Raw genomic sequence first — 12,762 nt, 5'->3', positions numbered from 1 at the left:
ACAACTTTAGTCCACGATGAGCCGTTCCATTGATTACCACTCTCTGTCTTCTCCCCTCAACCACCCCTTTATCCATAGCAGCAATTTGCCTCCAATGCCACACTGCTCCAATTTGTGCAGCAGTCTTCCATGTGCAACAGTACAAAAGCCTTTCTAAGATCCGAGTATATAATATCAAAGTTATTCCCTGCATCCAGTTCTTTTGTGACTGCATCACAGTATCCAATCAAATTGGTCAGGCAAGACTTCCCCTTAACAAAACCATGCTGTGTCCGAGCTATAACTGAAGTCTTGTCTAGATGATCCTGCAGTGCTTCTTTAACCAGTGACTCCATTAATTTTCCTCGAACAGAAGTTAAACTCACAGGTGCATAATTACTTGTGTCAGCCTTTGATCCTCCTTTGTGAATTGGGGCTGTGAGTACCTCCTCTGAGTCCGAGGAAGCTCTCATAATTATGGCTAAGGGTTTGCTTACTTCCTTTGCTACCTCCTTTAATATAACTGGATAGATCCCATCCACCCCAGGTGCCTTTCTTGTGTTTATCTTCGACAATTTGTCCTCCACTTTCTTTCTGTTATTACAAGATTATCTAGCTTACTACCAGATTTGAATACACCTCTGGCATTCCCCTCGCTGAATAACTCCTCATGTGTGAATGTCGATGCAAAATATTCATTTACTTTGTTAGCTACCTGAGCAGGATCATCAACAGTTGAACCATCGATATCAAGTGGACTAATCTGATTCATCCCCGTCCTTCTAGAGTTTACATAAATAAAGAACTCTTTGGTGTTTTTCTTTGCATCCCTTGCCAAAGATTTCTCGTAATCTGCCTTCGCCTGCCTAGCCTCCTTCGTAACTTGGTTACAGATCAACTTATATCTACCATAGGCTTCTGTGTCACGTGTTAATTTATATTCCCATGCATTTTTCTTCTCTGCCATATGTCTCATTAGTTCATCTTTAATTTCCATTTAGGTCTAAACCTTGAAAAATATTTCTTAGTTGGTATGTAAAGCCTAGTAGCTTCCAAGATAAGTTCTTTGAATGCTTCCCATTTTGAATTGGCTGTTGGTAACATCATCAGTTGGTCCCACTGTATAGAATTTAAATACTGTCTCAGACCATCGTAGTCGCCTTTACGAAAGCAATAACCCTTCCCTTTACCACTGATGGTACTTACCTCTTTCAGTAAATCCCACTTGAGCACACTGTGATCACAGCCACCTAGTGGTTCCTTTATCTGCAGATTCTTAATGCATGAAGAATCACTATTGATAATCAAATCAAGATTATTACTCCCTCTAGTTGCCTCCCGAACATGCTGATGTAGAAAACATCAGCATGTTCGGGAGGCACATGCTGATGTAGAAAACAATCATCCAATAAATCCACAAAAGCCTTGCTAGTGTGTGAGTGACCACCCCACAAATTCCAGTCGATATTTGGGAAATTAAAACCTCCCATTATAAGACTCTCTGATTTACTGGCCCACTCTATTTCCATGTACAATATCTTATTATACTCATCAGAGTCATTAGGCCTATAGCACACTCCTACTCTCAATTTTGATCTCCCAATGTTTATGTCACACCAAAATGACTCGACACTGCACTGTCCAGCGATGTCGACTGGCTTCACTTCCTTGGATTTTATGTGTTTCTTAACTAATAGCATAACCCCTCCTCCCTTCCTATCCTGTCTATCCTTTCTGTAGACATTGTACTCCCCAAATTCCAGTTCTGCATTCCTTATATCTGTGTGACATCACGTCTCTGAAATCCCAGCAATATCTGCCTTTGATGTCCTGAGCAACACCTCAAATTCATCAAATTTATTTACCAAACTCCTAGCATTGGTGTACACGCAAGTATACATGCACCTGTTTCTATTCTTAGCTACCTTAACACAACCCATGTGTTTACTTGTACCGCAATGACTCCCAGCAGTCTCTGAAATATCCTGCATCTTGTTTTCCAGGCTTCTGCCTCATTCCAATAAAAGCAGTACAAGAATCACTTTCACCTCTGCCAGTGGCTACTGTTAATCTATTAGTCCTTGTATCCCCCAATCTAGCAGTTTTCCGACCCACCTAACACTGCCTCGATAGCATTAGCAAATATTCTTGCACCCTTTCTATTTAAGTGTATCCCATTCCTGTAAAAGCAGTCTCTCCTGTTAACAAGTACAGACCAGGCTGAAAAAAATTCTACCCGTTGAGCCTTGCACAATCTTTCCAGGGCCGAATTGATCGACAAGGCCCTCATCATGTACTCCCTCCTATCGTGTCTGGGCAGAATTGCAGACACATTCAAATTAAACCCTAATTCACGGCTTTTTTTCAACAGTGACCTGTACTTGTTAAGTAATTCTGCCGGTCTCCTACTCTTAATATCATTAGTGCCAACGTGTACAACTATATCACCTTTTGTGCCCTTAAAAGATGATATCCGCTCTGCAACATCATCAACCTTTGCCCCTGGCAGACATACCTTGATCCTATTCCACCTATCCTTTTTACAAAACATGTTTCCCGTTTCCCTGACAATAGTCACCAATGCACTGGTCCCACTAGTTCCTGTGGGATCAGCGCATTATGCCTTGGGGGGTTGCCGCTGTGTTGCGTGATGACCAAGTGCAGGCTCTGGCGTTGATGTGAGCAGCTGAGAGCTTGATGGGCCCTCAATTTAGACCCTTCGAGGTCATCCACCCTGTCCTTCCAGCTCTCATATAGGCCCATAACAACGCTGAGTTGTCGCCTGATTTCGTTACACTCCTTGCATCGCGCGCACACACACAAAGACATCCCCTTTGGCAATATCATGCCCCTACCCGATTGCTCCACAAACATCATGCAAACAGCGCATTTTAAAAGGCTGTGATTCAGAGGGCAACTGCCCCCATCAGTTCTCCTCTGAGCCACAGCACTCCCATTAGTTTGAGCCTTTTGCTTTGCTGCTCTGGTCTCAGTCATGATTTCGATTTAATTTCAATAAAATTTCAATTTCAGTACAAAATTATAACCCTAAACATGTATCCCAACACAGTTATAACGCTATATATATTTTTCAGTATCAAGTATTATCTACGAGTTCTGTTTATATAACTTCCGTATCGAGTTATGTATTAATTACTTATGTTATGTTTGTAATCTAAGTCGTTATATGTATTTAGTTAAAAGTACAATTTAATTGCAACGAAGTTTAACCAAATTAATAGATTTTACTGATTAATTGACAATATTATATTATATACTATACTATACTAACGCTATCTAGTTCGGGATATAACGTTGTATCGTATAACAATGGCCGCAAGTTATGAACGGTAACTCTACGGACACTTAAGTATTAATTAACTTCCAGATCTCGTTGTCTCAATTCAGAATAAACTAACGATCCTGACTAGATCTATCAGCTACTTATAGAAAATAATTTGATGTAACAATTGGTCAATAAAGCGGCTAAATATGGCTAAAAAACTTCTCTCGTTCAGCGGAGCTGCAACTTGTAACACGTGGATTTGATACTCTTACCGACACTTTATGCAATTACAAGGCCGAGTAAAGAATAAATACATCAGATTAACCAGAAAATCACAAAATAATGCTGTACTACTAAATATAAATCAAAAGTTTAGAAAAACAATAATTTCAAATCAATAAATAAGAAAATCCACTTAGAGGCTTTGAACACGTCTGGCTCCCACCAGCCTCGTCAGATTTGTAGTAAATAGTGTGTAGCCCAGTCTTGAAGAATTTGCAGAGCACGGTTTGCCAATATTTCCAGTTGTGCCCTGGAGTTAGCTTCTATTGTTAGGATGAGGTCGTCCGTGAAGGCATGTGATCGGACCCCTTCCAGATCCTTGTTTAGAAACTGGTCCATCAGGAGGTACCACATTGTTGGTCCAAGTACTGACCACTGTGGGCACCCACTGTATATTTTTCTTTCTAATTCTTTGTAGGGAGCTTTTATCTTGATTGCTCTGTCGGTGAGATAGCTTTTAAGCACATTGAAGGGGTAGCCAGGAACCCCTGCCTCACGGAGCCGGCCCAGGACGTTCGGCCACCATAGGGTGTCAACGCCCCGGCAAAATCAAATGAGATAGCTAGCACGTATTTTTTCTCAGATTCTTGTGCTTGGGCAATTAGGCTTTGGAGTGTATCAACTGTGGATCGACCTGGTTTGAATCCGTACTGGTTTGGTGAGGGTAGGTTTGCTTGTTGAAGGTTGTGATTTATTCTGGGGTAACAGTAGTCGGTCAAAAAGTTTACTTAGTACTGTGAGTAGTGTGATCGGTCTGTAAGAAAATGGATGTTCTGGTGGTTTGTTTGGATTCTTAATTATTAGTTTAACGTTGGCCATTTTCCAATCTTGCGGGTATGCTCTCACTATCAGGCATGGGTTAAAGAGTTGGAGCAAGAGTTCCGGTTCTATTTCTACGACTTTTTTGATTATTTCCAGCTCGGGGAGGTCCGGACCCGGGCATTTTTTCGCCGCTATACGTGAAGCCGCCAGTGCTGCATGGGCTACTAGACAAGAACTGGTAGGAATCAGAGATCCCCAGATAGCGACCAAGAACATTTTAAAGTGTATCCTGCCAATTGCAATGTACGCCTCTCAAATCTGGTCCTCAGCTCCCGATTCACATTATAAGTCCGTCCTTGGGATCGAGTACTGGTTCTTGTGACGGCTTAACAGAGTTGCTGGCGAGCCTTTTACTATCTCAAGGGCCGTTCTCTACTCAAACCTTAACATCACACCCTGGATGCAGCGGACAATTAACAGGAACATACACACTCTTGCACAAATGCTCACAGGCAGAGTGGATTCTCCAGCCCTGGATAATATTCTGGTCAAACCACGTGCCACTGCTAGACGTTGCGGAGGAGTAAATAATCCACTGCGTCCAGTCCTGAACAATCTTAGTAGTCTGCAAAGATTCTTTCCATCAAATGCAGCAAAAATATATAACTCTCTGCATATAGATGCGGAAAAACTGTGTGAGAAATCTTCCAGAATTCTTACAGACTTACCGAAATATGAATCGGCTACAAAGTACCAAAGAATTGAGAGTAAAAGTGAAACTTTCTGCTTTAAGAACAATAAAAATTTGGTAAGCTATTGACTGGTAAAATCCCTAACAGTTATGTAAATATATAAGTTATATATGGAATTATTAGGGAATTGTAAATATATGATTTGTATAATGTATGTACAGAATCATTAATGTGTAAATACTGTATATATTAAACATAAATGTGTAAATAATATTTCGGGACGAGACTACGTGTTCAGTATATGTAACCCACTGCACGTAGTATCTCGTACCCTGATATGTACCTAGCACCCTCCTGGCACTTCGCCGTCCCGGGGTGGTTTCCTTATGGAAATAAACAGATAATAATAATAATAATATCTTTATAATTAGACGAAAATCAATAGGAGGTTGAAACCATTTATTAGCTCTCCTCTTCTCTCTAACTACGTACACCTTTCACCTACAATTCACGGGTGCCGACTGCTGAAGATTAAACATTGGTGTTCTTAGATAAAAAATAAAATAAATTTCTGTTTATACCCAGGGACAACCACGTATTGTAAAAGGAGCTCACAAGAGAGAATACATGAACATTATACCGTATCTCGTAGTCGCGCAAGCTTGAACAATTGTCACCCAAAGCGCATGCGCTATCGTACTCAACCTCTCGGCTGTGAGGATCAAAAGTTTGTGATGAGAAGGGATAGCGTTTCAGCGTGAATGCGATGCAAAGAAACTAGTGAATCAGACTTTAACCTTGACGCTTTCTGCCTGTACTACAAAATATGAACGTTAAGTACTGTTATAGTTAAAATATGTTATTTTCAGATAGGCTTGAAGCAATTTATTAGCTCATTTTGGAAAACTAAAGTGAAGAAATCAAGCATATCAATACATGTGAGCGTTACGCCGATTCACTAGATTTCTTGGAATAAATTCTAGATAAATTTGAAACCAAAATAAATTTTCGGGAATTCTTTTAAATATTACGCTAGACGTCTCCCTTTTCAAAGAGCACAATTTGCAATCATGATTACATCCACCTTCCCCGGTTTTAATCTCGGTGGAATTTCTCACCTTGTTTCTCGTTGAATGAACCAAGCTTTTCAGTAAAAAAAAAATCTGTGAACTCTAAAAAAATTTCTATAAGCCATTTCAAAATACTAATTCATTTTGGTATGGAGATACCATAGAAACAAAGTAAAATAACTGAATAAAAAGAAAGGAATATGTCAGAACGAAGGGGATTTTTTTTTTTTTTTTTTTTTTAATTGTTGGGCAGAATGTTCCTTGTGCACTTCATTCCGATAGTTTTGTCTCTCTCTCTCTCTCTCTCTCTCTCTCTCTCTTGACATATATTCATTTATAGTGCATTTTAATATTAATTACATTATATTAATATATTAATAACATGATTATGTTATATTGTTTAATATATTAATTAATATATTAATATTAATAATATTATATTATTATATTATTATATAATTATTAATTATATGGTATTTAATGTGATTATTAAATTAATATTAATTAATTACAAGTAGGTTTTTTGCAACTGGATGTATAAAATACAAATCGTATTAAATAATTAGCATAATTACCAGTTCGAGTTTTCTGTGCAGGCCCTTAACCGAGTAATCCAGCGCGAGGGTAGAAAAGTACATGAGCTTCAGTGACTATTGAATACGATTATGCTCTTGTATTCTCTACCTTGTGTGAACTCCTCTGACCTCATGTGGTCACCCTGGAGTATATATAGAAAATTTATTCATTTATTTTATAATCGTATTTTTACACCAAATTGGAACTAAAATTGTATTCCCGCTTACGGTGTTTAAAATGCTAAATCCGCTACTGATCATAAGTAAAGCCTACTGACAAGTGGTCAGAGTCAAAGTGTAGAGTTAACGCATTCAGCGTTTTAGAGCCCATGCGACTATAAGTTTATTTGTAGTTAGCAAAACAAAGTTGTTTTCACTTTGTAATAAAATAACATTTTTGAACAAATGCTTATATTAATCGGCTTATGGACTATACTGAAAACACGATTAGCAGATGACTTATTCATTAATCTAACTGATCCGAAAAGAAAAACTCAAAAATTAGTTTTCCCGAAGAAATCAGGCACAAAAGGAGGGGCGTTCTTTAACTAAGTAGTATCCTTTCCCCGAGCCCATTTCTCCCACTTCAGCATTCTCAATTTTGTTCGTTTTATTTTTAAATTAATTGTTAATACAATACATGATGTTACAAAGAATTACAAATCGGTTTATATAAATATGGGTATGTACAGACAAGTAAGAAAGTTCGTCTCTATCCCCCCCCCCCTTTTTTTTTTGTTGTTGTATATAACAACCCCAATTCACACCTACTAGGATATTATCGATCACGCCCTATCAGCCTACATTTGTGCCCTATAGCACATCTGTTTTCTAGACTTCCCTCATCGTGCTGAGTCGACACGCGCCGCTAATCCTGCGCACCGTCGAATCGTCAACCGACCACAAATTTTGAAGCTGGTGGCGCTCTGACAATTTGGGGGTGGAGGTCGGAGAGGAGAGGTTCGCGAGCCGATTGTGATTACGGAGCTCGTTATGATGTAAATGGGAATGATGCTTTCAGGAAGAGTGTTTGTTAGCGCAGCTTAGTGTCCAGCATAACGGAAAGGCTCCTTAAATTACTTAGCGTTGCGATAGCGGATCAGCTGGGTTCGGTGTTTCCGCCTTCACAATAGGAGGATTTACTGCTCTATTCAAAAGGAGCTTCCCCCCTTGGTTTGGCATTCAAAGGCCGATAGTGATTGAAACATCTTTTAACAGTGTTTGGACAAGCACTAATCTAATAACATGACCCATTCCTGGCTCACTCGTTGGATGACATTGGAAACATGTCTGAAAACGAGGTATTGTGAAAGAGTTCAATGTGTGCTGGATATACAGCTTCAAGAGACCTGGAGAGTCCGTTATAAGTGATTTATCATGATGATAAAAATATTAACTGTACATCGCTCAATGTCATTATAAATATCATTTTAAAATAAAAGAAATTTTATTATAACTTAGCAGCATCCGCAACACACGACTGCTGAACACTTCGTTGAGGCAATGTTAATCCCGTCTCACTTTTAACTACACCTCTATAAGTATTTTTCTTTCTGTCACACTGTTTATATTTCATAAGGTTTAATGAAAGCCTTTCATCTAAATGCACAGAAAGCGTTATGCTGATTCTCTGACAGAGACTTGTAAAGTGGTTTAGTTTTGCCTTTCATCATTATTTTCATAAATCCCTATATATGTGGAAACGTTCCCATGCATCATGAAGATAAACACTGATTAAAGCAAATAGATGCACAACTTTTCTGAGAATTAATCTCGTTTTCCTCTTCTGCAATAGAAATATGATCTAGTCCTAAAAATTGTCGATATATGGTATTTGTTGTAAGATAAACAGGTACACAAAGGTACAATGACTTTACAAAACCCTTCACGGCACCATGCCAGGAGTTAACATCAAAGGCAACAAGTAACTGATAAAATCATTGGCCCTTGAGGGTGTGCAGATATTCTCTCAGATGCCAAGCTGTGAGTCTAAAACGCTGATGGAACTGATATTCGGACACTCAAGCCAAGTGGGCCTAATTTCGGTCCGATTGGTCTTTGACAACCAAATCCTCTGCTTGCACCTTCACGATGGTGGGACTTCAGTAATACTGGGTATAACCCCCCCATGTGCAAGTCCTGAAATACAGCAACCTAACACACTTTGGGTGACCACACAGGTGCGAACCAACGTAAGCAGGGGTCGAGATGTGGCGTCTACACCACACGAAGGAATGCTGCCCCTCTGTGTTACCAGGCAATACTAGGTTGTTGTTGGGTTTTTCAGGAGCATCGGCGACTAAGGCCATGTTGCTCCGTGTATATTGTCTGTAAATTTCGTGTGCTCCGAGGACGATTTTCTGTTTCGCTTGACGAAAAACCCGAGTTTTCGGGAGAAAAAGCCATGCTACCCTCGTCTGAGACCAACTAACTCAACCACGTTATGAAAAAGACCCATAAAAATTCTTCCTGTCATCGACGGGATTCGAACTCAGATCTTTTCCACCCGGTGTGAGGAGGACGGCGATCCTACCAACTCAGCTACCAACGAGGGCGCAATACTAGGTGGTAGATGACTCTCATCAACAGATGAAATACCACCACTTTGCTTATTGGAGGCTTGAAATGGTGGAATTCATGTTTGGTCTCCATAGCAAAAATCCTGTAAATCCTCCCCAGCTATTCCATCATACAATATGATCGATGTCTTTTGAGGTAATTATGGACATCATGGCAAGATTCAATCTTCCTTACATTTCGAGGGTACAGCTCTAAACTGATGTAGGCCGGTAGTTCGTAAACTGGACTAAACCTATTGGTAACTCTCTATGAGACATCCGGATTAGCTAGTGTATAATCTCGTTGCCGCCCTTTTGCCAGATAGTGACTGGAGGTGTGACGAGTAGTGCGTATGCGGGGGGGGCATTATCATTGTCGGTTATGGTCCTCTGAAGTTCATCAGGGTTGCCAGCCGTTTTGATTTCTCAAAATCATCACAGACTGGATGATTTTGATCATCCAGTCTGCGATGTTTCCTGCTATGTTTCGAGTGGCAAGAGAGACATCTATTATAGCCTCCCATCGGAAGATGCGAAAGGTTGGCAGCTGGTTTTGTTTATTGAGGACTGCGATGGATGAGCTCGTAATAAATTCCTCAAGTCTCTGGCCATTCCTAGTACCTTGCGTGTCGGGGGTATGGCTGTGCCACGCTGGGGATCTACAGTTTGCATCCATTCCGATGATAATTCTTACTCCTCTTAGTAAGTTGGTAGAATGTTGCAGGTATCTGGTGGCTGTGGTTATGTCTTCACAAGTTCTGCAATATAGGGAGATTGTGTAGAGGGCTCCTAATGCGGTGATAATTTGAGTGCAGGTCGGCCAGGCGCGCACACGTGGGAGACTTTGGTTGCAGTGATATCGGGATTTCTAATTAGGATTGCAGCGGACTGGGCGCCTGCACTCAACTTATCACAGCAGATGCACTCAAATTATCACCACAAACTAATACAAGCAGATGACACTACCCATGGGGTAGTGTCATCTGCTTCTATTAGTTTGTAGTTGAGGAGGCACCCCTCTGACTAGTTTCGATTGGGTATATGGCTCTTGTAATATGATTACATCTGTATTAATTTCATCGGCCTTGAGCCTGACTTGGTCGGTTACAGCCCTTTTCCGTTGTGCATTCAATTTGATGAATTTGATTTTTGTGGTATTATAGTGGTTATGGTGTGATGCCATAATTGATTCTAGCTTGGTCTAAACTCTTGATTTTGACGTAAATAGGACATTTATTGGCAAAACTGGTTGTGAAGCGTCCAACTTCTGACTCTTACAGTTTGCACATGTTGGTTCTTTGTCTTTCTTTGGGCAGTCCTTGTAGTCATGGTCTTTGTCGGCACAGTGACCACAGGTTGGGGTGTTTTGGTCTGCAAGTGTGGGTAGTGTGGCCAAACTTGCAGCATCTGTAACATTTTGGAACTACTATATGTTCGTGGAATCTATGGCTGCTCCAGTTGATGGAGATCTCCGTTTGCTTTGCTAGGATCTGTCACGCTGTGGGGCTGAGCTCAACAACCCAGTTCCTTGAGTTTCCTGTCGCCGGTTTGATAGCGAATCTAGGCATTATTTGTTCATTGATGTCGGTTTCCGGTAGGGATCTCTGTAGGTTTCTGACGTATATTTCTGAAGCTAGGTTTTCTGGTGTCATTCTGGCATCCAGTCCATAGATTTTTATGGAGGGTCCTTTCCTTTTTGGTTCCTCCGCTTTTAACCCTATGTTTGTTACTTGGGGTTGGTTATTATTTCGGTAGCTTCCTCTTTGGTTTCGGTCTCCACGACTATACCCGGGTTCCTTGGTTTCCTTATTGTTTTAATTCTTGTTGACTTTAAATCATTAGCTAGTTCCTGTATGAATTGTATCTTGATACTTTTGCTGGAGATATTATCATCTGTGGTAAGCAGTCTCAAGACAACAATGTTGGGAGTAGATAGCAGGGTTTTCCTTGAGGCTGGTTGGCTTTTTATTTGTGGGTTTTCCGTTGTATTTGGCAGTTTCGTCAGCGTTTCCGCGTATGTGGGCGCACGCTGTAGAATTTTGTTTGCCCCACACTCCATGTAGGCTTGAAGTTTAGCAGTCGACTTTAAGAGCAAAATGAATTAGGGGAAATCTACAGTGCCTGTCAATTAGTTGGTTATTGTAAGGTTTTAGGCGCATCAGCAACTTTGACCATATTGCACCATATATAATCTGTCTGTAAATTGCGTATGGTTTGTGGTCGGTTTGCTGGACGAAAAACTCGAGTTTCCGACAGAAACACTATGCTACCCTCGCTTTACACTGACTAACTCAGCCACGTTGTGAAAAAGACTCATAAAAAATCCTGACGTCATTCGCGGGATTCGAATTGAGGTCTTTTTCACCCGATTTGAGGAGAGCGGTGATTATACCACCTGTGCCACTCACGAAGCCAAATATACTCTATCGGCTTTAATAAAATGCATATATCCTGTAAATCATTGCATTATTCAAACATAACTGAAGAGCGCTTTAGCATCTTGTACATTAAAAGTTAAACATAAAAATATATTCCATTGTTACTGGAGGATCTAATGAAGTTTTTGATACTTAGTGATATCTAATAAATAATAACTGATTTTTATCACTATTGGTTGCTACTAAATCACAATGTGTCACACTGGCGCACAAATATTTACTGGTGAAAACAAACCGGAAACATTTTCATAAATTCCTACCTGTTTAGCCGCAGGCAGGAAATTAACCCTAAACGTTTAGCTAACAAATACTTCTGAAAATTAGTTACAGGTCAAAAAAGTTCTCCTATGAATTCAAGGAGCAAAGAGAGCAATGAAGAAAATGTTTCTCTGTCGACTTCTCCCCAGCCAGTTTCTCCACAAGGTAAGTAACATATACAAAATCAAAAAAGTAATATTAGTTTTGTAATTATTTCTACTCCACTAAGATTTTTTTTTTTAAATCTGATTACGCCTTAAAATAGCAATACGCCAAGCCACCGAAACTGAGTGGAAAATATGATGAGCATTACTGAGATATTAATCTGTTCGCTCCCACTACAATACTGTATTTAGCTAATGGGAATCTATTCACATAGAAAATGATTTTTCCAGTATTTTCAAGAGTTACAGATATGGTTAAAAATATACTGGTTTTTAAAATTTAAGCAACTAGCTAACTCTGTAATCATATTTTCTAAACAGATCATTACATTCCTTATTCAAATTAAAAGGGGCAGAAACCACAATTACGTAGACAACATCAGGCATTCCAATGTGTTAACAATGTCAAGGAACCACCTGTCGGAATATGTCGTCATACTAACGTCGACTGTTGGTACGACGACATAGCTTCACAACACCATCTAGATTGCATCTGGAACTCATGACTACCATAGAAAAGTCCATGTCTGTTTCAACCATGCAAAAGGGGATTATCTCTGAGGTCCGATGGTGTGTGTACTTCACGCTCCCTTTACAGGGCATGTTTTGTTCACTGATTAATTTTCTCCACATATTGATTCAAGAAATAAACTCATCTTGCGAGGAGCCAAGGACAAAGCATTTAAATTTCCTGTTTA

At 39.9% G+C, this 12,762-nt stretch overlaps 1 protein-coding gene across 1 annotated transcript in view; it reads left to right on the top strand.

The window, feature by feature from the left end:
* Nucleotides 1–12,762, top strand: part of fuss (SKI family transcriptional corepressor fussel) — a 224,193-nt gene that overhangs the window by 75,198 nt on the left and 136,233 nt on the right. The window contains exon 4 of the mRNA XM_090389915.1: nucleotides 11,967–12,065. Coding sequence (XP_090246041.1) covers nucleotides 11,967–12,065 — 99 coding nt within the window. The remainder of the gene's footprint in view (nucleotides 1–11,966; nucleotides 12,066–12,762) is intronic.

This window comes from Mastigoproctus giganteus, chromosome 2, assembly GCF_048544385.1.
Source record: "Mastigoproctus giganteus isolate SK-2022 chromosome 2, ASM4854438v1, whole genome shotgun sequence".
In the NCBI taxonomy this organism is placed as follows: domain Eukaryota; kingdom Metazoa; phylum Arthropoda; class Arachnida; order Uropygi; family Thelyphonidae; genus Mastigoproctus; species Mastigoproctus giganteus.
The sequence above is the reverse complement of the archived record's forward strand: the minus strand, read 5'-3'. Positions and strand labels throughout refer to the sequence as shown.